This window comes from Anopheles ziemanni, chromosome 3 (genome assembly GCF_943734765.1).
Source record: "Anopheles ziemanni chromosome 3, idAnoZiCoDA_A2_x.2, whole genome shotgun sequence".
In the NCBI taxonomy this organism is placed as follows: domain Eukaryota; kingdom Metazoa; phylum Arthropoda; class Insecta; order Diptera; family Culicidae; genus Anopheles; species Anopheles ziemanni.
This window is the reverse complement of record NC_080706.1, coordinates 68,029,609-68,053,938: the sequence shown is the minus strand read 5'-3', so window position 1 is coordinate 68,053,938 and position 24,330 is coordinate 68,029,609. Positions and strand designations below refer to the sequence as shown.

The following is a 24,330-nucleotide window of genomic DNA, read 5'->3' as shown; positions in this document are numbered from 1 at the left end:
TTCGACCGTAAACGAACATTACGTATGTTGGCATCTGTGACCTTAAGCGGTCCGCTGCTGAGCCAGCTGCTTCTACGAACGTTACCTAACGCACACCATACTTGGGCTCATCGCTGTTGGTAGGCGACTTAGCTACGGCCTGCTCGGAATACTCAACAGAAGCTACATACGCGCTGAAAAAGCGATCAATAATGCACTCTTAGTACATCGGAAAGCTCGTAGCGCCACCTCCAACATCCGAACAGGTGATAAACGGCTCATCCTTACGTCTCGGTCCACCGTCGATGGCCTTAACCCGCACGGACTGATTTGCCGCTAGCGTTCGGAAGTACCGGTTCGCCAAAGAAACCGGTCCACGGAGCCTCGCTGTAAAGCCGGCTGTTGTAGCGAACGCGCCACGCGACCAACTTCACAAAGCGACACCTGTCGCGGTGGTAACAACCTCTGATCGAATACCAGCACCAACATCATCGTCCGGCTCGTCGTCGTTGTGTCTCCGGTTTGCACGGAACACGGCTTAAGATATGCAACAGGTTGGCCGCTTCATCACGGACAGCATCATACGGGTACGGCGGAGTCCAAACTTGACAGACTTTTGCTGCCAACGAAAGCCACCGGCCAGACGTAAGCCACCATTTTACCTTCTGTGTTCTCTACCATTCTAAACATTTGCAGTTGTTTTTGTCCGGGTTTTTTTATTGGGGATGGGTAATGTAAATTTGTTACATTTATGAAACTTGTTTCGCCGTTTGACTGGAGGAGTTTCATTTTTCCTGCATCTCAACATTAGTTTAACAAATTTTATGATACTGGAAAGTAACATCTTAAGGTACAATTTTGAACAACTTTAATTTAAACAATCCACAACTCCAAATTAAGCGGCTACTGCAATTTTAACAAGTTTTACTCATCCCAACATCCTATTTATAGGAAGTATTGCATTCTCCAATTTTAAAGAAAGGTCATGGTAATTGTAAACAACTCTTCTTCACGCAATACAATGTGAAGAAATCATTTATTTAGGACCAGTTTCAGTGGTTCTGTAAAAGTTTTAGTCCATTGGCACGTTTCATTCGTTTACGACGAACGAAACTGTAAAATATTGTAATGTAGAATGTATGGAGTGTGAACCTTTAATCCATGAACAGAGGCGGTAATGGATAAGCTGGGATTTGGTGTGAGGTTTTAAGCCAGTTCGGTAATGTAAACAACGCTAAACATTGCTCCTCTGCTCATTCTTGCTTTGCCTTGCAACGGAACAGATGGCCCTCGAGAACCCCAAGACGAAATTGCTTTTGTTGAAAATAGAGTCAATTATTTCGGTTGTTTTTTCTCCCTCTCCTGTACACATTAAATAATTGATGAGCTAAATAGTTTAAGATTTACAACCTTCGGTGCGCTTTGTAAGCATTGTTCAGTTAACAGCATTACAACATTAATGCGTTTTTATCCGTGAGCAAATAATAAATGTCTGTGGTGTATTTTCAAAAGGACCCAAGTTGATTGAAAAGTGCTTGTCCAAAAAATTGAATGTTTTAGAAAGATATCCATTGAATCCAATATATTCCTTTTGAAATCTTGGATCTTCTACGTTCAATGGTAAACCCTTGATTACTGTAACTTATTCGTTTGGTTTCAGGTAGGGGATAGTGTCGTGGTCCATTTTATGCCGGAAAAGCAAATTTGCCATACTCGTTGTTTTGCCTTAGCTGCCGAATTCGGTTATCATTGAACTTAAAGGGAGATAATAAAATGCCGAAGTACAACTGGATATGGACTCAAAACAAACCGTCGATATGTAATTTTGACAGATTTAGGAAAATCCACATAAATGAAAATGTCAACAAAAACGTCGGTGAAGTGACCATAGTGCACGCATGCGCTTTTTAAATTGCCAGTGTGCGTGTGCTGGCTGTCAAACTCTGCCTGAGTGAGGATACGTCGATGCACAAGGATGAAGCAGCACAACCAAAACAGTTCCCGCAGCGATGGGTAATCGTAAAAGATTACACACACACTTCTTGGCAGAGTAGCGAAAACAAATCCCTGTTTGTGTAAGAAACTTCCTTTCCTACCTTCTGGTTGCAACCTGCATTGGAATTGGTGCAATCCCAGACGCAGAAGGGATATTTCTCCCTTCACTGTATTTCGTAGCGTATTTTTGTTTTGATTCCATGGGAAGCCTCTGAAAGTGTGCTTGTGTGTATGTGTGTGTACTAGGTGCTCCCGATTCCCCGGGAAAAACGCAGAAAATATCCTTTTCGCCCGTGCCGACGTCGTTCTGGTGTTGTGGTCCTGGTTCCGCTGCTGCCAGTTTGACATTTCTCTGCGAACCAGCAGCAAAGGCGGTGGCACTTTGGAAAAGCTACCCTCCGTCGCGCTAGGCGTAATTTTCTCGCCATTTGTGAGTTTCGGTTCGTCCCAAATTCGGCAGCTGGAAACATTTTTCTCGTCATTTCGGTGGTTGAGTGATAACGAATTGCAAGTTCGAAGATTGAAAATAAGTGCTTCGTAGTATTTTTGCAGTGAGTTCGGAAAATGGAAGACTTTGGCGTGCAGCAAATGTGCTAAACTCATTCAAACATATTGCGATGTTGATGGTGCTAATTGCTACCAATAACGCCATCTCCGCAGCAAGCGTTGCGTAGCTCGTTAAATGTTTATTCTACGAATATCATTCAATTGATGCAAGAATCTCTGCGTGTATCCTAGTGACCGATAGAAAGTTTCCCCCTACTTTTTTTTGCAGTTCGTGCCATCATTATGGCAATGTGAAAAGTGTGTTACGTTCCCGTGGAAATTGTGTGTGCATTAGGAAGAACCAAAAGGGAAAAAAATCAATCAAGCTAATAATCGCCAAGCCGTAACGAGGCCATAAAGGGTCTCGTGTGGAGATTATATCGATTCGATCGGAGGAAAAGTTCGGAGTTATTGTGCAACGCGAAACCGTGAGGCGTGGTCGTCCGTCCGGTGCGCCATAATATTGCATTTTAACCACCAGTCGTGACAAAACGCAGGTGGTTGGGAAACTCCTCACATTCAAATCATCATTTTTTCGGCTGGTTCCAGTGTGCCTTTTCGTTATGGAACAGTGCATTTGCTAGGTTGACTGCTTGTGAGGCGAGCCCGGATGTATCCTGCGGAGAGAAACCAGTGTACGTAGAAGAAAATGTACGATGAGATGAACAACCATCTAACCCACAACCCGATGCATGCTGTAGCAGAACGAAGTAGCTACTAACACTCGAAAAGCTTTATCAGCTTCTCTACTAACACCGTCTAACCGGAACACCGTATCGTCGCTGGCCACAGTAATTGCCTGAACACCCAGGCAAACTCCAGCAACTTCCATAACAACAACATTCATGGAAACATCTCAAGCGCTGCAACTGCGGCAGGATATCGTCGACGCACAGCCACAGGAGGCAGCCCCGACTACGGAACTGCGTCATCGAAGCGCCCGTGGCGGTTCTGCGGTCGCCCGGAAGGAGTAGCAGCAGCGGAAGTTAGGCTAGCTGCTGGAAAAACCACTAGACTACCGTAACGAAAAGCAAGGCAACCGTTTCTGTGCGACCCCTCACCACACCAGGGAGCGGATTTCCTCCTCACACCGGATATGGCCTTCAACTCCATGTACCGTGCACTGAGGCTCCGCTTGGTTAATCGTAAGATCGTGTTGTATATTCTGCTGTCGTTTGCTTGTTCCGTCCTTTTCTGTTAGTATTATGTTACACTCCAATAACGTTTAGAGACGTTGGAATTAAAAACTCATTTGCTGTTGTGTTGTGACGTGTCCCAGATTGTCTGGCCGATGGTATATAAAATCGATACTGCCGGGAGTGAGGCTATAAACAGTTATGAAGGACTCGGTGCATCACTAATGTAGCAAACATTGCTCACTATTAAAGCTATCTCTTCTTTTAAAAACCCTATATCGAAACCTTTCGAAGAACCTAAGAATGCATTATTAATGCCTTTTTGTATCCGGGGAACTCTCCCGTCCGTTCGATTGCTTGTCTGGCCGATATAAGTCAATATCTTGAGGTCGTAAAATTCTTCCCGCCCGCTACTAGTAGCAACAAGATTCAAACGGTACTCCGGAAGGAATGGGGAGTTATGGCGATATCCTTTTTGGTTTATTTCTTCCCGCAATACGATCCTGGTCGTCCGTTGGCACCAGCTCGAGTAAGGCCAACGGGTGGTCGTTATGCAAATTCAGCGTAGCGCTGCCCCTTAGTCTTGTCTAACTGTTCCTGCTCCTGCTTCCTGTGGAACATAAACTAGCTGCGAAAGAAACGGAGTTTCCGCTTGTGGAGGAGTCCTACTGCTCTGTGCACGGTCACGGCCGTTCGATGTGACCGTGAATTTCTACCTCACGACCATCGTTTAGGTACAGGGAGTTTATTAATAAGACTGCGTTAAGGGAGAGACCGTTCCATGGTGGACCTTACAAGGACTCTACCCGGTATGTGGAACCACACTAATGGCGATCTATTGCGTCCAGTCCAGACGCTTCCCGACTACCAGCCCTTGGAGTATGCTAATGACGTTTCACATTTATTCATAAACCGTAATATAAACGTTGCAAAAGTGTTCATTAGGACCACCACCGGGATGATTCATGGTTTTTCGACTCTTGCGACTTCCGGCCATGAGATGGTATCCTTTTTCCAAACCGACCTTGGGGTCTTAGGACCGTAGTAAATAGCAATTAGCGCCGATCTATTACATTTTAAAACCAAACGATAGGATCCGCTGCTGATCCTGCCATATAAAGTAGAAGGAGCCGGGTTAGCGGACAAGGAAAGAAGACATGTTATGTCGTCATATTGGAAGATTCATATCACCCAGTGGGTCGAAACAATATGCTGTTACGGTCCCTTTCCCTGAAACAAATGGGTCCGCGAATAAACAATTTATCATTGTACTACGATGGTTATCGGTCGTTTGCTTGCTGTGCTCGTTCTGGTAATGGGGGACCTCGGAACCTAACAAATTACAGGCATCGTTCTGTACTTACTACGTACGAGGGTGATACACTCAGCCGTTTGGTGAAAACAAGATAGTATTGTTTACGCCGGGAAAAGGCCACATACCATCTTGCGACAGCGTTCGTGTGCAAGAAAAATAAATAAGAACTTGTGTCATGCTCTTATTTGTTCAAATTAAACAAGTATGGAATGATATGGCTCTATATGATTACTGTTTCTTATTAAACAGTCGTTTCTTTTCCTTGGAAAAGATCATGACGTTTTTAACGAAATGATAGATTCGTTTTGTTATTTCAATAAATATGTTACATTGCTTATTTATTCTTTTACAGTAATGGGGACCTAAACAAGTTTGCTTATCAATTTAGTAAACTATTTGTGTGTACATACTGCGCGCTTAGATATTATTTTGTTCTGATTTATTCTTACACAAAATTATCCAACGGGTTAATGCATTAGTTACAATTTTAGCTTCTTGCTAGTTTTCTGCTTTGCAATATTCCTTTCCGTACTGATACTGCACTGATTTAAAGCAACGATATCTGGTTGTTTTAGTTGTTTACGCCGTATTAATTATTCCAATTTCAAATTAATTAATGTATTGTCCTTGTTGCCTTCAAATTCAACACGAACAATATTTAAATGACGATTGACTGAATCGCCGTCATCGTAGAATTATGAATATGTCTTTAAGTTGTTGATGCTAGTACCAATAGTGGAACAAAATTCCAGCTCTACGATGAAATAAATACAATGGAGATATTTGATCTTCTATAAAATGTTCTTTCATCTTCTGCGGAGTGTTCAAAAGTTAAACATTCCCATTCCGTAATAAATTAAAACTCCAAAATTATTAATTTTCAAACAGGTTGTACTAATGTGCTGGATTTCTTAAGAATTTGTCGGATATGCCATGATTTCCTAAAGGCAGTCAGTGAAAATGTATTGGTTTATGAGAAGTCTATGGTCTATGACCAAGTCAATGCATTGGTCCATGGGTAATTTTGCCGCTCTGTTAGAAATATGCTTCAAAAATGAGTCACAGTCAAAATATATTCAGTCATTTCCAAGTGTTACCACCACTATAGGAACACGATACCACAACTATAGGAACCATACTGCCGTTATAAGAACAAACAAATAGGAAGAAAACTACGTTTTTTTTGTGCATTTTTTATTTTGAGAATTTTAATTTCGAATTTTAAAAATAATTTTGTTGAGTCTCTTGCCACTAATACACTTTCATCTACCGCTTTCTTTTTATCTCCGATAATTATATAATTTGATGCCTTTTAGCATTGTTCAATATCATAACAACTTAAAAACTATTTCACACTGCAAGTTATGGAAAACTGCTTATTGATTCGATGACTCATTTTGGAATATTGTTTCCACGGGTTTTCTAAAGATTTTGTTCCAATGAAGAACTACCTTTGGCTGCAGATAGGTATAATATCATTGCTCACGAATATGTATTTTTTGCTGGGTGATTTCTGAGGACAAAGAATGATCCTAGCTGGAAGCGTTGTGGCAACAATCGCAAAACTGCAAACCCTTCTTCAGTCGCTTGTGTGCTCTGTGTTTTTGGCAGCGAGTCAGAAAGCATAAAACTTCAGCAATCGCTGCATCATCTCGGTGCTCGCCGGCGCGCCGTATGGACTCGCCGGACACTGTGTGGGTGCCGGGCGTTTATTGCTTGCTATTCAGATACTGCTCCAAAGGGTGGTCCGGTCCAAGGGCAGAGAAACATATTGCCAACCCCTTGCTTCGACCCTTTCTTTACCGCGCAGATGGTCGGGAATTGGGTCACCTCGGTTGTGGGATGAGATGCAACCGGAGAAATACTGCTCCAACTAGCGACTTCCACACGGCAGACGGTCGCTCCGGTTGAGTTCATGTGTCAGGTATTTGCGCCAGCAATAAGTGGCCACGATGGCGTCTTGACTAGCCGTCGCCAGGCGGAGTCGGAGCCCTCGATCGATTCCTAGTATCTGCTGGGATGATTACTCCTATTCGCTGGTGAGCAAAAACAAGCGAGAATTGTCCGATGCAGATGGGATAAGACACTATATATCTTACGCTCTCAAGTGCTGCCCGTCCTTTTAGGGGCCGAATAGCAAAGGTGAAATTGAACAGTCACCCGTTTTCGGTTGGCTTGCACTGCATTATACTGACCAGTCGGTATCGGTGACACCTCGGTAGATTGTACGACCTTTGCCGTTATCTTTAAATCTTTAGATCTATATAGTTATCTTACGGCTCATTTACCTTGATTCTATGCTCGGTCATTTCTTGCATGATAGGAATACATATGGTTAATATTATTGTTTTCTTTAGCTAACCTCTCGTTGATCCACCGATGGCTTCTATTTGCCTTTGCATACACGCAAAACAAAGCGTATTTCGAAAAAAAATGTTTCAGGAATAGATTCATTTATCTGGAATCATCTGCGTAATTTTGTGTTATATTTTGGAAAAAAATGGATTACATTTTTCCAATGATTATGGCGTAAAGTGTTCCTACTTTAGTTTTGTTTTTGATCTGTGAAGGTTTAAGAAATATATGTCACATAGTTATTGTAGTTTTGTTTCACTTTATATTATGTTTATCTGCAGGGTTGGTTACCAAAATTGAGGATATATCTTTTGAATCCATATAAATTTGTTCATTTTGCTACTGTCTGCTTTAGTAACGCTCGTTTTAATAAGGTGCTGTCAATTCAATATTTTTTACCTCAATTTCCTTTTTCTTATCATATAAAATGCATCTAGAGCACCGTTGAATCATGATTGATAGAAGCTCAACTGGCGCTTGATTTCTTGCATGTCATCAACATTATTGGTTCTGGCCTAATGGAGAAGCTAGCGTTACGTTTTTTTTCTTATCCTCAAAGAGTGATTCCGCAAAACGATCCACGCCGTAGGGAAACGACTATAAAAACCACCTCAAATGGGGCAACAAAACTCGAACAGCGTATTGAGCCTTAGCCGATCGATTAGGTAAATCTTTTGCCACAACATGCAACGGGCCGTGGATGACGAGTCTGATTTAAAATTCAGTGGACAATTTCGATGAAATATAGTTCATTCTGCAAGTTATGTTGGCGAAGAGTCGTAAGAAATGGTGAAATGGTGATGGCGTTTTTCTTTGATTTTTTTGACAAACGATGAGGTTGATGTATGTAAATTACCCTTATGACGACGTTAAGTATCAGGCTTAGGAATGGAAATTAGGGATACAGGAACGTCAAACTGCACATTGAACTCACCATTCTGGGGCTTTTTAAAATTTTAGTTAAGAAATATCCAGAGTGTTATTCGATGTAATTTATCATATTTAATTTATAATATTTAATATATCGCCGTTCTCAAACCTATATTGGGGTAAGAGGTGCGACTCATCAAAAATCTACTAGTATAGAAGATACTTAATTTGTTTTACTCCTTTTCTTTCACATTAGATTAAATGTCCATATTGAATGAAAATCTCTAACGTTTTTTTCTTTTTTCCATATTTGCACAGATGATGATGATGCTACAACCTCGGGCATAACGTTGGATGACTCCGATAAGCGCGTGATACGGTTGAACGAACCGCAAGTTCAAAAGTATTGTAACAATCATATCTCTACCGCTAAATATAGGTAAGTTCCGTGCGAGAGCCGGCTTGTTCCGTTGGCCAGCGGGAGGATGGTTTTTAAACACAGTATTTAGGTGTGAACACACACATAAGAGGGGGGAAGTGGTCCGCTTCTCGAGGAAGCCCGGTGAAAGTGGCCACCATAATAATAACCGTATCACATAAGTTATGCATAACGCATTCGAGCAGGATCGTTATGGGATTCTATTTTTGATGTCACTGAGTCACGTATCGACCCACTCGCGTTGGAATGTCGTTTGGTTATTGTATACAAGAAAATACTTCTTAGCAAAAAGTAGCATTTTTGTTACATATTATTCTTTTATGATATGTTTTTTCCTATTCTTTTCCTTCTTCCCCAATAGTGTGCTTAGTTTTTTCCCATCGTTTCTGTTCGAGCAGTTCCGGCGGTACTCGAACTGTTTCTTCCTGTTTATCGCACTGCTGCAGCAGATACCGGATGTCTCGCCGACCGGACGGTACACGACGCTCGTGCCGCTGATGTTCATCCTGACGGTGAGCGCCATCAAGGAGATCGTCGAGGACATCAAGCGGCACCGGGCGGACGACGAGATCAACCATCGCGAGATCGAGGTGCTCCAGAATGGCCAGTGGCGCTCGATCAAGTGGCAGGAGCTGGCGGTCGGCGACATCGTCAAGGTGCAGAACAACACCTTCTTCCCGGCCGACCTGGTGCTGCTGTCGTCGAGCGAACCGCAGGGCATGTCGTTCATCGAGACAGCCAACCTAGACGGCGAGACGAACCTGAAGATCCGCCAGGGCGTGCCGAACACTTCGAAGATCCTGGAAACGAAAGACTTCATCCAGTTCAGCGGCACGCTGGAAAGTGAACCACCGAATCGGCATCTGTACGAGTTCAATGGCGTGCTGAAGGAGCACGACAAACCGTAAGTGTATACCCCACCCCCATGTCCCGTGTCTAGACCTTCCGAGGTCGACATGGACAGCGACGACTGGATGACACCAGTTGCACACTCTGTTTTTCACTTTTGTCACCCTTGTGTCACAATTTTTACTTCCAGATCGGTAGCGCTTGGACCGGACCAGCTGTTACTGCGCGGCGCCATGCTACGTAACACCGCCTGGATATTCGGCATCGTTATCTACACCGGTCACGATACGAAACTTATGCGAAACTCTACCTCAGCGCCGTTAAAGGTAGGCAGCAGCTGGCTGACTCCTGCTCGAACAAAAAAGGGGGAACACCGTTGACCTATAATAATTCTCGTCTTGTTTGCTCTTTCTCGCCCCCTTCTATTTGCAGCGCTCAACCGTTGACAGACTGACAAACACGCAAATTCTAATTTTATTTTTCATTCTGATCTTTCTGTGTATCGTGAGTTGCATTTTCAACCAAATTTGGACGAACAAACATTTCGATAAGGACTGGTACTTAGGCATTGGCAGTGAGTAGTATTGACTTTTGCATAGTAACCTCCCGCTTGCCGGATGGCTGGACGGTAGCAACACAAACTGATGAAAGCGCCCGAACTGACCTACAATCGCCCCGTGCCTCCTACTTGAATCCTTCAAGGACTCGGGCTCACTCACACACTCAGGACTTCCTGTCAGTGCCCTCCTTTGGAATATCAATGCCATTTGGTGTGGGAGGCTTGGCATTTGGAAGGAAGAGTATTTTGTCACATTAAACAATTTGTTACCTACCAGCCATCCTGCGCTAGCGACTGGACCGAACTGAGTGACGAACGTGAACCTGTGCTCTCTTTCTCTTTCGCAGATCTTTTGAACAAAAACTTTGCCTACAATCTGCTTACATTTATTATTTTGTACAACAACTTGATTCCAATATCGCTGCAAGTTACGCTGGAGTTGGTCCGCTTTCTACAGGTAAGACACCCCCAGATCCGCCGCCGTCTCGTGTCCCGGTTTATACATACACCAGTATTTTGTTTCGTTCGCCCCCGCGGTCACGTAGGCAATCTTCATCAACATGGACATCGATATGTACCACGAGGAGTCGGATACGCCGGCGATGGCGCGCACGTCCAACCTGAACGAGGAGCTCGGCATGGTGAAATACGTTTTCTCCGACAAAACCGGGACGCTAACGCGGAACGTGATGGAGTTCAAGAAGTGCAGCGTCGCCGGCGCGATATACTCGGCCGAGGAAACGCCGGCACAGTCCCGGCTGGTTCAGGTACGTTTCGGAACCACCGCCGTGTGCGGAAATGGGTTTTCCCCCGCCCACGACAGAGCGGGGGGAAGTGGGTAGGTGGTAACGATGAGCGAAGGAGAATTCCTAATGAATATTTGATGTGCATATCCCAACGAAACCGCCGTTACCACTGAATGTGTGTTTGTGTGTGGAGCAACAACCCTCCGCATTAGTGTTCCTCCCCTGGCAAACGTGAATGCACGTCGAATCCGGAGGAGGACGAGTAAAGCTTCCGCTTCATTCCGGCAGCAATGAGTTGGTAAAATATTATTGCAAACGGAAAGCTGATCCCTTCGACAGTCCATGGGTTGGAACAGCAATGTTGCTTGTTTAAAGGTCGAATGTATAAATGTACACGATAAGGAAAAAAGTAAAATCGAGAAAATTATGTTTTGCATATTAAAATGTTTCCGTCGATCGATAGGCTATTTGCAAAAGATTACTCCCGGCGTATAGCCTTGGATTACTGTTGCCGTTGGTCATCAAAGTTCAATCTGCCCTTAAATCCAGTATATTTACCTACGGATACAACATTTCCAGCAGACGCTTACAGACGAACATTTTCATCGTCGTACTGCTTGCATATTTAGAAATATAGACTTTTTTTGGTTTTAAATATTTCCCTGCTGATAATTGATTGAAATTATTTTCCGTTGTTTTCTTTTTTATTGCTAATGCATACCCCCTACCCTTCGTTTGGGTTGAAATCAGGTCAGGGATTCATTAGTAATAGACTGCCGAGCATCCATTTTACTGGCAAAATCAATGTACTTCACCCTGCTAATATATTACCGGAAATGTTCGTTCCCCGTAATTCCATTAGTAGAACCACAAACAATCGACGTGTTGTTTTGTTTTCCTTCGAGGAAGTAGTTATCTCTCTCCTTTTTTTATTATTTTCACTTCTCGTGCTGCTTGATTCTATCGACCGGGGGTGTTAAATTAAACATTCCCGCAGTTTATCACGAGTGGGGAGAAAGCGTGGAAGCTCTTTCGCACATAACAATACGCTACATGTAGTCGTTTGGGAGGGTGACCTTTTTAACAGCGAAGTATATAAGATTCTAAAGAGTTCATGGTTCTCGCCTATCGTTGAATGTTTAAAATATTTCACTGATAATGTAAGGGGTTGGTTTTATAAAAAAAAAATCGTTTTGGGTTACGGTTTCACATACACATAAATAATAATAATGATAATTCGATGAAACATCTATTTTTCACACAAACACCTCAACTATTATCTTCTACAAAGAAAATTCAGTTAGAAGCTGAGATTAATTTGACTTTTTTACATTTCAGAACATTATCAACAATCACCGTACGGCGCCGACGTTGCGCGAATTTCTCACGCTGATGGCAATCTGCCACACGGTGATACCGGAGAAGCAGCCCGGCAACGATAACATGAGCGACATCCAGTACCACGCAGCCAGCCCGGACGAGCGGGCGCTGGTGTACGGGGCGAAGAAGTTCGGCTACGTATTCTACACCCGGACGCCGACGTACGTCGAAATAGAGGCGCTTGGGGTGTCGGAGCGGTTCGAGATACTTAACGTGCTGGAGTTCACGTCGACGCGCAAACGCATGTCGGTAATCGCGCGCAACTCCAAGAGCGAAATCAAGCTCTACTGCAAGGGTGCGGACACGGTGATTTACGAGCGGCTGGCGCCGGATGGTGTGGCATACCGTGAGGCCACCCTGGCGCACCTGGAGGAGTTTGCCACGGAAGGTCTGCGAACGCTGTGTTGCGCCGTGTCGGACATTCCCGACGATGTGTACGAGGACTGGAAGCACACGTACCATAAGGCGTCCACGTCGTTGCAGTACCGCGAGCAGAAGGTGGAGGACGCCGCCAACCTGATCGAGACGAACCTGCGACTGCTGGGTGCGACGGCCATCGAAGACAAGCTGCAGGATGGCGTGCCGGAAACGATCGCATCGCTACTCGAGGCCAAGATTAACGTGTGGGTGCTGACGGGCGATAAGCAGGAGACGGCCATCAACATCGGCTACTCGTGCCAGCTGTTATCCCACTCGATGGATTTGATTCTACTAAATCAGGATTGCTTAGATGTAAGTAAAAGTGACATCAGCTGTCAAACATTAAATTTCTAACCTCTTCTTTTTTGCTATACTTTCATGGATCACACAGAACACACGGAATTGTATATCAGAGCACACCAGCCAAAATGGGCGCTATGATAACTTGGGCCGCAAAGACGCCGCCCTGATTGTGGATGGAAAAACACTAAAGTACGCCCTCAGCTGTGATCTGCGCCGAGACTTCCTCGATCTTTGCGTGTCCTGTAAGGTGGTGATCTGTTGCCGGGTGTCCCCGATCCAGAAGGCCGAAGTCGTGGAGCTGGTAACGACCAACACCAAATCGGTCACGCTGGCCATCGGCGATGGAGCGAACGATGTCGCCATGATTCAGAAAGCGAACGTCGGCGTGGGAATATCCGGCGTGGAAGGACTTCAGGCGGCCTGCGCGTCAGACTATTCGATAGCTCAGGTACGAGAATGCGGCTCATCTGTGATGAACTAGTTCCGTTCGTGCTAATTTTTATTCGTTGTTTTTTTCGTGGCTCTACAGTTCAGTTACCTTCGAAAGCTGCTACTGGTGCACGGTGCGTGGAACTACAGCCGTATGTGCAAACTAATCCTGTACAGTTTCTACAAAAACATCTGCCTATACGTGATAGAGCTTTGGTTTGCGATTTATTCCGGATGGTAAGTGTCCACCGTGGTGGGAGGTTAAACCTTTTCAGAACGTTTCACCTGATTCCATTGTACCACCTACATACGCAGGTCCGGCCAAATATTATTCGAACGATGGACAATCGGTTTATATAATGTGTTTTTCACTGCACTACCACCGTTCGCGATGGGCCTGTTCGACAAGGTGACCACAGCAGAACAGATGCTTAAGTAAGTAACCGCCATAGGCTGCCGTTACCGGGGCGTTTGAAATAATCGAAAAATGGCTTCTTCTTCCACCGTCCACCCCAGAGAACCGAGGCTCTACGCTCCATCACAAAATGCCAAACTGTTTAACGTGCGAGTATTCTGGCGCTGCATCGCAAACGCACTGTACCATTCGGCGGTTCTGTTTTGGCTGTCGAAGAAGTCCTACGAGAAGGACGTGATTTGGAGCAATGGTCGCGACGGAGGATATTTAGTGTTAGGAAACATTGTTTATACAGTAAGTAGATGCTGTTGCTACGGTTCTGTGCTGTAGAAACTGTTTTTGGAATGTGGCTGACCGAGTTTGTTTTCTCCTCCTTTTTAATTGCAGTTTGTAGTTGTAACGGTGTGTTTGAAAGCGGGTCTACTCACCAACTCCTGGACATGGTTAACGCATTGCTCCATCTGGGGATCGATACTATTGTGGTTCTTATTTATGTTTATTTATAGGTAAAATTCACGTTCTTAATTTCAAATCAATTCCACTTGTATAAAGAGATGTTAAATTAATTATTTCACTGCTTTCCCCTCCCCTTTCTAGTAACATTTGGCCAACTTTACCAGTGGGTGCCGTGTTTACAGGTATGGATGATATGGTGTTCTCGACTCCGGTGTTTTGGTTGGGTCTGCTGCTTATCCCAATAACAGCTTTGTTATTTGACATTATTTGGAAAGTGTAAGTAGACATTTTTTAACGCAAACCATATCTTTTTCAATAGTTACAGAATTGAAATACAAATTTCTCATTATTTTCCGGCTATAATATGTTCACGTTTTCTTGCGCAGGTGGCGAACCTACAGGAAGGATAAAACGCTTGCACCTCCGATGAAGGAATCGAGATCTTCGTAAGTATCTTTACGAACCAAGTTGATCAAGTTTCATTTTGCCCACCCGTTCGCTGTCGTGCTTCCCTGTCCATTCATCGTCCCCCTCAAATTCTTTGCTGTTAAAAAAGAAGCGCTAATATTTACACCACATACGATAGCATCGTTTTCCTGTTCAACTAACCATATTCGTTCATACCGAAGCTTCACCCAAAACTGTTTTTCACCTAACCGTCGAACGAAATATAGTTTTTCTTATGCGTAGTTTCCAAACGTTTTATACAATTAAAAATCCTCAAAGCTAGTTGAAGTAAAAATTTGTTTTATCCATAACAGATGAACTCAAACAACCAAAAGAATATTTCAATTACATTTCCTTCTTGCATTGGTTTAAGAATCAATGTTCATATTAGTTTGAACTATTATATACATGTATTGTATTAAACTTGAACAGTTCCATGGAATAAGTTCGTTGATTTCAAATTTCTATCAAACTACCCAATCCTTGTTTTCCCATTTCTTGCATTTCCAAACGTGCTAACATACATGCGCTTCATTGTATTTATTCTTAAGTTCATTCTTAATTAACTGCTTTATTTTACTTCTTCGGTGTTTTGTTCTAGTTTTCTGTTTGTGCATAATGTGTGTAATGTGGCTGTAATGTTCATGACGACTCTAAATTTAAATATTAAAATGTTATATTCGTCTACTTATTTCGCTAACAACCTGTAGTACTAAATGTTTGGTTTTGTTTGCTAACCTTAAAGCAGACATACTTTGTATTTTGTGATAACTTACTTTTAGTTGTGCTATTCCTTCTTGCTTACACGACGTTACATATAAATTTGAGTGAATGAAATTATTAGTTTTTCAAATACTGAGAGCAGAAAGAGATCTGAAAACAGTTATAGGCTGGACATTGTCTAGCTTTGGCTAGATATAGCTGTTGCCTAGATGGATGGATACTTTGAACGATGGCAATGATTTTAATTTCATTGTTTTAGGTTTTTATACCAAGAATGATATTTTGCGGTATTTCGTTCAAAAACTCATAATGATAAACTACTGGATTAGCAATTGGACAATCGTAGCAAAAAGAATTTAAATAAAATGGGTTTGGTTTACCTCCAGCATATCACGCCAGCACTAGAACAAGTAAAACACTGAACTAAAAATTTTAATTCTTTACAACTTAGAAAGCATATTAGAAATAGCACTAATAGTAGTAGCAATAGCATAAAAAACAGCATTCTTAATGCTATAAATAGCAATAAATGGAAATATGTTGCGAAACACATTCAATAGAAACCTGTAGATATTTTTCAAATAATACTTTGTTCAAACTGTTAGATTTAGAACTGAGTTCTAGACTAAATTCAAATAAGGTTATCCGTTTTCACTCGCACTTTGTTGAGATCGGTGATAGTTTTATTTGCACTTCTTTTAACAGTTTGATGTTTGATTATGAAACGTATCAAAACCGTGTATGATATGAGAATTAGTATTCAATTAGCCACCTTGTAAAGTAGTCTAGTTCCTTTAATGGTTATACTATTAACAAAAACAGTATTATATTCAACTTTATATTTAAGTATTTATTAAAACCCGGCCAACAACATTAACAATCCCACTAAACTAAAAAATCATGCATTGCTGCCCAATAAACGTGTTGCAGCAGCTAGTTTCTCAAAATCATAATATAACCCAATAACGCGGAGAAAAATGTAACTTGCAGTCATAGGCAGTGTTTTTAAAGGAATTTTAGTTGTATATTCGCTATGGTGCTTTCTAGTACATCAACAATTTCAACTTCTTTTTAAATATGGCTTTACAATGTCGCATATTATGGACGTATATCTAAAATAATTTTTCAATTGATTTTGCTATACTCTTTATCTCTAACACTTTATCTTACTGCCTTTGAGATTTCTATTTTTTTTTTTATATATATCTCCTTTACTAACAATGCTCAAAGAAATTAAAATATTTGTTAACACAGATCTAATATTCCAAAACTTTATTTTATATTCACAATTCCTGCTCCTCCCTTCTGCCACCCCACACTCACTATGCGTAGAAGCGGTAGAAGCAGTAGAAGCTTAACGAAGATTCTCTCCTGGCGTAGGCGAAACTCTGTGGCGCCACTTGCAGCTTGGCATCAGAACAGTATTAGCATAACCGAGTTGCACATGTAGAGTTGCATTTTGACGGCGTTGATAGGGATAGTTAGGGGTTAAAAAAGGGGATCCAAATAAACTCACCAGAAAAAAAGAAAATAAAAAGGCAACGACATTGTGATACTGTATAATAACCAACAATCATGAGGCAATCGGATTAGAAACAAAATTCGCTCGATCACAAAGTAGTATGTAAAATGTTATTTAATGCTACGAACTAACTTTTGGGTGGTATTAGCGTAAGGTAAGCTGAACGCTTAGTTCGAAAGTGCATAGCACATGTTTTTTTATATATATTTCCGGCAGACGTTCGGAGTTTAGTTAGTTCATGATACAATTCCGTCCGCGAGCAGTAAAACTGTTCCTAGATTTATATTACGTCTCTTTTTCTCTTCCTCCATTCCACACGATTGCAACGGTGCCAGTAAAAAGTAGAGTCCCGACAGAGTATTTCTTTTATTTATTCTTCAAAGCCTTTTTTTATTTACTAATTCCCAACCAGCGACCTGATCTCAGAAGAAGTGCATAACAGTTGAACGGCATTTCGTAAAGTTCGAGCCTTTGGTGCTCTGTGTAAGGCTTGGCAACGATGGCACATAGTGTTCGTTAAATAATTTTAAATCATGTTTACTTATTTATACAAAAACATTGTGTAAAACATAACAATTTATACAAACACCATATACGCTAGTGGCCCGTACTAAAAGGCTAGTCTGATGGCATGGAAAATAATTTACTCCAATCACTGCTGTAAATTATGTTAATTTAATTTATATGCACGATTGAATGGTTTCATAAAGCGAAATGAAAAAAAATGATCAAATAAAACTAATGTTCGGCATTGAAGATAAACTTTGAAATAAACGTGCAATATATACCATACTATTAGTACTAAGTAGGACTGCAAAGACTTAGCTGTAAGGAGTTATCAACAAGTGTAGATAGGGAAGAACATATTAAACCGTGTAAAAAGTTTACGAAGCGAATTCCATAATACAGCATATTGAAAAAAACCAAGCGGATGCAGGGATGGATAATGAACAAACCCGGTCTAACGAAAAAGCACATTAAACCGTTTCAAAGCTACCTCTTTTGCTTGTTGTATCTCTGTGTGTTGTCACTGTGCCCTAAACAAACTACGGTGTGCGTGCGTGTTGGGTCATGCTAAACTATTCTTAATTGTATCTCACCTCGCCCGTCTGTCGCTAGTGACCATCGTGTAAACTTTGCCGTTCGCGACGCCGTGGCTTACGCTTTTCGCCTTCGTTTTCACCTGAAGCTACATGTTTTTCACGTGGCTAGCTAATGCGGGCCGATGTGGGAAGAATATGAAGCTCCCAAAAGAATTCTGTTTTATATTACATTTGTTATAAATATGCTCAGCTGAAATGTGCGCCAAAGTCATTGTTTTTGTGAGTTTGAAAAATAATCCTTTATCTACAGTCCTCGTTCGTAACCGGTAATGTCAGCACCCCCGAGGCTTGGGTCTGGTTATTTCTGGGTCCTATGTGGCTAACCCTCGATCGATGTGGTTTCCGAATGAGTGTTGCCTTGATATTACACGTGTGACCTCCTATGTTCTGCTGCGCTTCCTGTTCGCGCTCTGTCCTTCATGGTTTCGGTAGGGTTGGTTGGATCCTTTTGTACCACCTTATGCGGACGTCCGCGCGTCATACACTGGCGTTCCTCTGCAGCCTCGATGGAGCGCTTAATGCAAGGCTTGCACGTTTGACGCCTTCGTTACGGGCGAACGGCACGTTTTTTTTTCACCCGCCTCTCTGAACCTCTGACCTTACTTCCTTCCTTCCAATAGCGAAGCAGAAGTCTACAGTATGGTGCCGCAAGCAAGCAGAAACGAACGGTACGAGGAGCTGGCGTAGGACGTCGTGTGATGGGGCAGTTTTCGATTGTTAGATACGTACTATGGTCCTTGGCGTTGGTACACACGTTGTGTTCATAATTCAAGGTTGTTCTCGGTCTGCTTCGACAGGAATCATCTTCTATCTCTTACCTGGGGCACACACACACATCCAAGTACCCTTAATTTTATTTTATCCTTTTTCCGTTAAAACCGGAAATGTACCCCAGACCAACAAGCGATAGAAATCTAATAAATCTTCCAAAGCAGTTGAATCGAAAGCACACAGCAAAAGTACTTCAAATATTGTTTGACCGAAAAGCAATTTATTGGAACACTATTAGTACGCATCAATATACCAAATGGATTTAGTAAATGGTCATAAACGGGTTTGCGGTACGGAGAAGTAGTTCGTATGAGGTATTTAGTTTAGTAATTGATTGAGCAAATATAGATATATAATATGATGAATGAGTTTCTAGTACGCGACTTTTAATAAATGACGTTCTGTTTTAACAAAACACACGTTTGCAACATTGTTCAATGTTAACAAGAATAGTTTTGAATTTCCATGAACTTGTTGTTTTTATTACAAAAATAAAACTATTCTGAAACATTGTGTGCACCTGCAATAACACCGTACTTATGCATTTATTTTGAAAAATGGCCCAAAATTAAAGAACAATCGCAAAACAATGAAGAAATGTGTTGTGGACTAGGATTAAGTTGGTAGGCCATTTATGGAAAGGAATAGCAGAGAACGTTCACAAAATTAATTACTGCAGACGGTTGCCGGCTAATTATTTTACGTAAGGAGTTTTCCTCGTAGAGCTTTCGTACATTTTATTTTCACCATCTCTGCCATCCTGTAGGTTGCGTAGGTTGTCTTCCTTCGTGAACGAATCTCCAGCGTAGTTCCACGGTTTTGTTGTAAGCAGTATCCAACAGCATAGAGCACTACTTTATAAACCTGTTAGATGCGATTGGAATATCCTACAAATGAAACTAATACAGAGTGTAACACAACCCTTTTTTGAGATTTTTATTTTCTTCACTCCATCCTATCACATATGTATGCAACACACAAAAAAATATATATGTATGAAACCACAAAACATCGTAACCAAAGTAAACAAGAATGATAGAGCAAGAGCATGTAGTTTGATCCTCAACTAAATTATACTCCACATGATTCCAGCGACATCATTAAGAGCAACTTGGTGTGTTATTTGATAAGCTTGTATACTAAGTTATGCCTTCATCCACTTATGTTTGAATTTATCATTGATTTTCTCATCGAGTTGTATCCGAAATCATTTCACTCGTTGTTGCAAATAGCAAGTGTGTTTTTGTTAGTGGTTTTCTTTTAGCGTCTTTCTTTTCATATTGGCTAGTTGCTGTTTGTGATTGTATTGTTACCAGTTCGGTTGTTATTTTATTGTACAAATATGTTTTTTTAATTGAAAAACATATTTTTCGTAACAGTTTCTACTTTTCTTTATGCTGTTGCACGAGTTGTTTTTCCAATTTTTTTCCCACTCTTTCGTTTTTCCTTTAATTTTTTTAAACTTTACCCTCTTATCACCTGTCCTTGTATGTGCAGAAGCAGTTAGAGGCAGCATAAATTCCGAAGGATAAAATTTATAAAAATTAATCACATCTTTCTTACCAAATCTCGAGTAGAATCGTTGGGAGTAGAGTTTGAGATTTGTTTGCGATTAATTTATTTAAGTTTAATTTTTCTACTATTAGAAACCTCAGCTACTCGATGTATCTTTCCTTCACACACATTATTCCCAGCCCAGAAAATATCACATATCATAACTCAAAGTGCAAAACGGGTCCAGCACACACCTCCTTTCAACACTCACATCTATCTCTGCCACCAACAGCAATATAACTGTTTCCGATCGCGAACCCGATCGCGAGCCACGCACGATAGACCAAAAGCGTATCTTTCGCATTACTCGAAACATAAAGCACACACCCTATAAACATTTCAAATTTTCCAACTTTTCTTCAGAACTATGCATGCCTTGGGAACGATTATCCGGTGTAAGTAGCTCAACGCGATAGCGATGCAACGACAGTATATTTCCATGCACAACAGAATAAAGCTTACCTATTGTAATGGACATTTTGCGCAAAGCTGCAGAACATGCACTTAAAGCGAAAAGGCAAACGCCTTCTCGCTGAAACGTAGAAAGTTAGCGGTCACATTCAAGATCTCACATTACATTTTTAGCTAAACCAAATGCACTTGATTTTTTGCAAAAACGAAATTAGTATTTAAAATAGTATTTTGTTATCTTATCCGTACAACAGTAGTATCGATAAAAGTAGCGTATGTTAAACTCACGGAGAAAAAGCACATATTGAACACACACTCCTCCTGAGCTGTCCGTTAGCGGAAATGTACCAAAGCTTCTTCTATTAAGAAGACAGTTACGATTCTCTTTATTATTATTTTTTAAATCTTGCGCTTCCGCTTGCTTGCATTGCATTTATCTACTTTTTTGTTTCCTTTGCATTTTTATGCTTATGGGTTTCCTGTTTAAGTTGCAGTCAAGACAACTGTGAAACACACAGCGTATATAAGTACAGCGTACCCGTGTGCTTTAGCATACTTCTACTGTATTTGTGGAATTACTTTGTTTCCGTCCATTTAACAATGTTGGAACATTGTAACCTGAACTAAGTCGTTTTAGATTTCGATAGTTTTTATTTATAAAAACCGTTCATTCCTTATGAAAGCCTGCAGTGTTTTTGGTGTTTTTAGAGCGTTTTTTGTTACCCTAAATGTATCCTACATTACTTGTGTTGAGTGTTTATTTTAAATTGTGTGAGTATGTTGATTGTGCGATTTAAAGTTGTTACATGGACTTCCAGCGAAGAGAGACACTTGGCAAATCCGTTTCTCTGTGTCGCTGTTATTTGCTACACTAGGATTGTTCCATTTCGGTTTTTGTTGCATCTTGATTTCTAGTTTAACTTAACATTTCCCAACAATGGGGAACATTCGCTCTACCTTGTGTTTGCCCATAACTTTTAACATATTGCTCTGTAAGGTTTATTTTTATAAGTTCGTTTTCAAACTGAGTGCAACACTTTTTACACCAATAGCGTGTGTTTTAGGTTTAAATAAATATGCATTTTTTTACTTAATCATCCATCACCCATATGAGGACGAATGATAGTTTTTTAACTCTCTTTAAACTGTTCGTTCTGGTTATCATTCCACCTAATCTCCACCGTCCGCCCTCTGTTCCATCGAAATGCACGCGCGCCGAATCTGTTCGAGTTCATCTCCTTCGCTCGCCGTTTTTAATTTCATTTGGTTTTTGATTTCGTTCGTTTTTTCCTTATCCTTTTTCACTCTATGTGCCTTTTGTGGTGTACTTTATTTCGCCAAACGAATTATTACAGATTAACCGAAACTGCACGGCTTCTACGAAACGTACGGCGGGTCTTCACCGGAAGATCGCACACGACAGAAAATAAAGAACTAGAGCTAAAGCGTGAGTATTTGCACAGACACACATACACACACACCAACACAAATGTACTAAACTTTTTTTTTTGAAAATAATTTGATTTCAATACTGTTTGAAAAAACGTTAAACCTTGCCGAACGGTTTTGCTCTAACTGATGATAAATAGTTCCGTTTAATCGTCATTGACAGTGAATGCGTGCTAACAAATTAATACATCTCGCAAAGCACCTACTCCAGCTCATTGCTTGCCAAAGTTGAATAATAGCAACATTGTCTAAAAATTAAATTTGCATAATGCTTGGCAATCAATACCGCAATGAATTTTCAATGTTAAAATATTTTTTCGAATTTTCTTTGTTAAATAACACAAAATTTCCCTTGGTGTTCCGATTCTTTGGTTTGCTTTATAAACTGAGCAAGTAAAATATCATAAAAACCGACAGACTATACAAATAACCAGGCGCCTCCATGCGTGTACTAAATTTTAGTACAACCGCTTTGAACACAGTGGATTGATTAATAATGGTTGAGACCGATGCCCCGTTGGATTATAAAGCAATTACCTTCCATTCTGTGGAGCTACTCACCTTGGTATATTGACCGAAGTCCGATTCAGGAAGTACCTGGAACAACGTAGTGGCACCGAAGACACACGGTTTGCTACTGAAACTGCCTCGCCTGCCAGAAGTCTCATGTCGATGCTATCGAGTATTTCTGTCGGCATTTTTATTGTGTTACTCCCATGTATGCACTTTCATGAGTTTGATGTGTGCTTTTATTCGGTTGACTTTTTCTCTCCTCGAACATCACTCCGAAGGACACGCGGGGCAGACCAATCCGTCGGTGGTTGGTTCGTGACCCGACGCCGTGAGGAAACATCACTTAATAATTTAAAGCACGATCGTACGGGGCCTCCTCTGCGGAGAATCAGTGGCCGAAAGGGACCACTGCGCATTCGCCATTGATTCTTAGTCACCTAATGATTAACAATACTTGTATTACACCCACCCCAGAACTTCCCCAGAGTGTGTCTGAGGGCGGATACGAATGTTTGTGTTCTACACGGTGGCATATTTGAATAGTAAATGCCGACGCACGTGGGTGCGCTCACCACGCTTTTCACGATGGAAATACAACCCATGGAGTGGGGCACCCAATTAACCATTCCTCCCCTCTTAGCATGTGCAGTGCGTGGACTGTATTTATCTGAGAAGCCGTACAGGACAACACACATCAATAATTTATCCATAAAATGCCACCTTGAATCGAAAGCAAACATGCTCGCTTTCCTGTGCGTTTTATTTTTTTCTATTGTTCTAGTAAATCGAAGCAAAGTGATTCACATTCACTTTAATCGCTTTCGTGCTCTTTTCACAAGAAACAATAAAATATACATCAAATATGCCGGGTTTCTTTTTATTCGATTTTTATTTCTTGTTTATGTTTTGGTGCTTGGATTTTTGCTTTGCTCATTGTGCTTTTCCATTTTTGTTCAGTGTTTTCTAATGGTTTTATTCTATCGAACGCTCACAGCATTGTACTCACAAACGCCACCGGATACATACCGCACTCATACATGAAACAGTTCAATGCAGATTTCTTTTTTTGTTTGACAATGTAAATTAATCTCACAAAAATTGCTGGCAAATTCGCTTACATTTGATGTGATTAGATTATATATAAGTGACAAATATCTAATGTTATAAAAATGTAAAATTAATGCAGAAACGTAAGTTTTGTTGATAAAGACTCGCCAAAACAAGCAAGTTTAATTTTCTCGTCATGAGAAAAAGAAAATCTGCATACTACTGACCGAAACTGACCGAAGCTGGAAATATTTTTCCTCCAACCGCATCACACATAATAATTGATTTTCGTGACTTTTTCTCACACACACACACACACCCACCGTACGGACGCAACCCTCGGACGCTGGATGAACTGCAGATGGATACGCCTTCTCGCAGGAGGAAGGTGGCACAGTCACGCAAACCGACGTCATCCGCGCGTACGACACGAACCTGCCAAAGCCGGACGGAAACTGAGTGTGCCCCGGGTGCGCGTACTGCTACGGCAGCTACTATACCGCGTGCTGAGGAAGCGCTACTTCCGGTCACTGCTGCCGGTTCGCCCGTCCCACCGCCAGCGGCCCTGGGCGAGACAGCGGGAGCCGGCGCTGCTACC

At 41.5% G+C, this 24,330-nt stretch overlaps 1 protein-coding gene across 1 annotated transcript; it reads left to right on the top strand.

Annotated features, from left to right (window-relative positions):
- Positions 1-24,330, top strand: LOC131285331 (probable phospholipid-transporting ATPase IA). Its single transcript, XM_058314185.1, has 18 exons — positions 1-624; positions 8,515-8,635; positions 8,997-9,539; positions 9,675-9,810; positions 9,917-10,058; positions 10,391-10,500; positions 10,589-10,810; positions 12,128-12,901; positions 12,981-13,340; positions 13,422-13,558; positions 13,637-13,756; positions 13,838-14,030; positions 14,124-14,242; positions 14,334-14,468; positions 14,579-14,638; positions 16,695-16,808; positions 22,079-22,170; positions 24,094-24,330. The coding sequence occupies exons 1-18, from the start codon at positions 525-527 to the stop codon at positions 24,189-24,191; spliced, it is 3,576 nt and encodes a 1,191-aa protein (XP_058170168.1). The 5' UTR covers positions 1-524; the 3' UTR covers positions 24,192-24,330.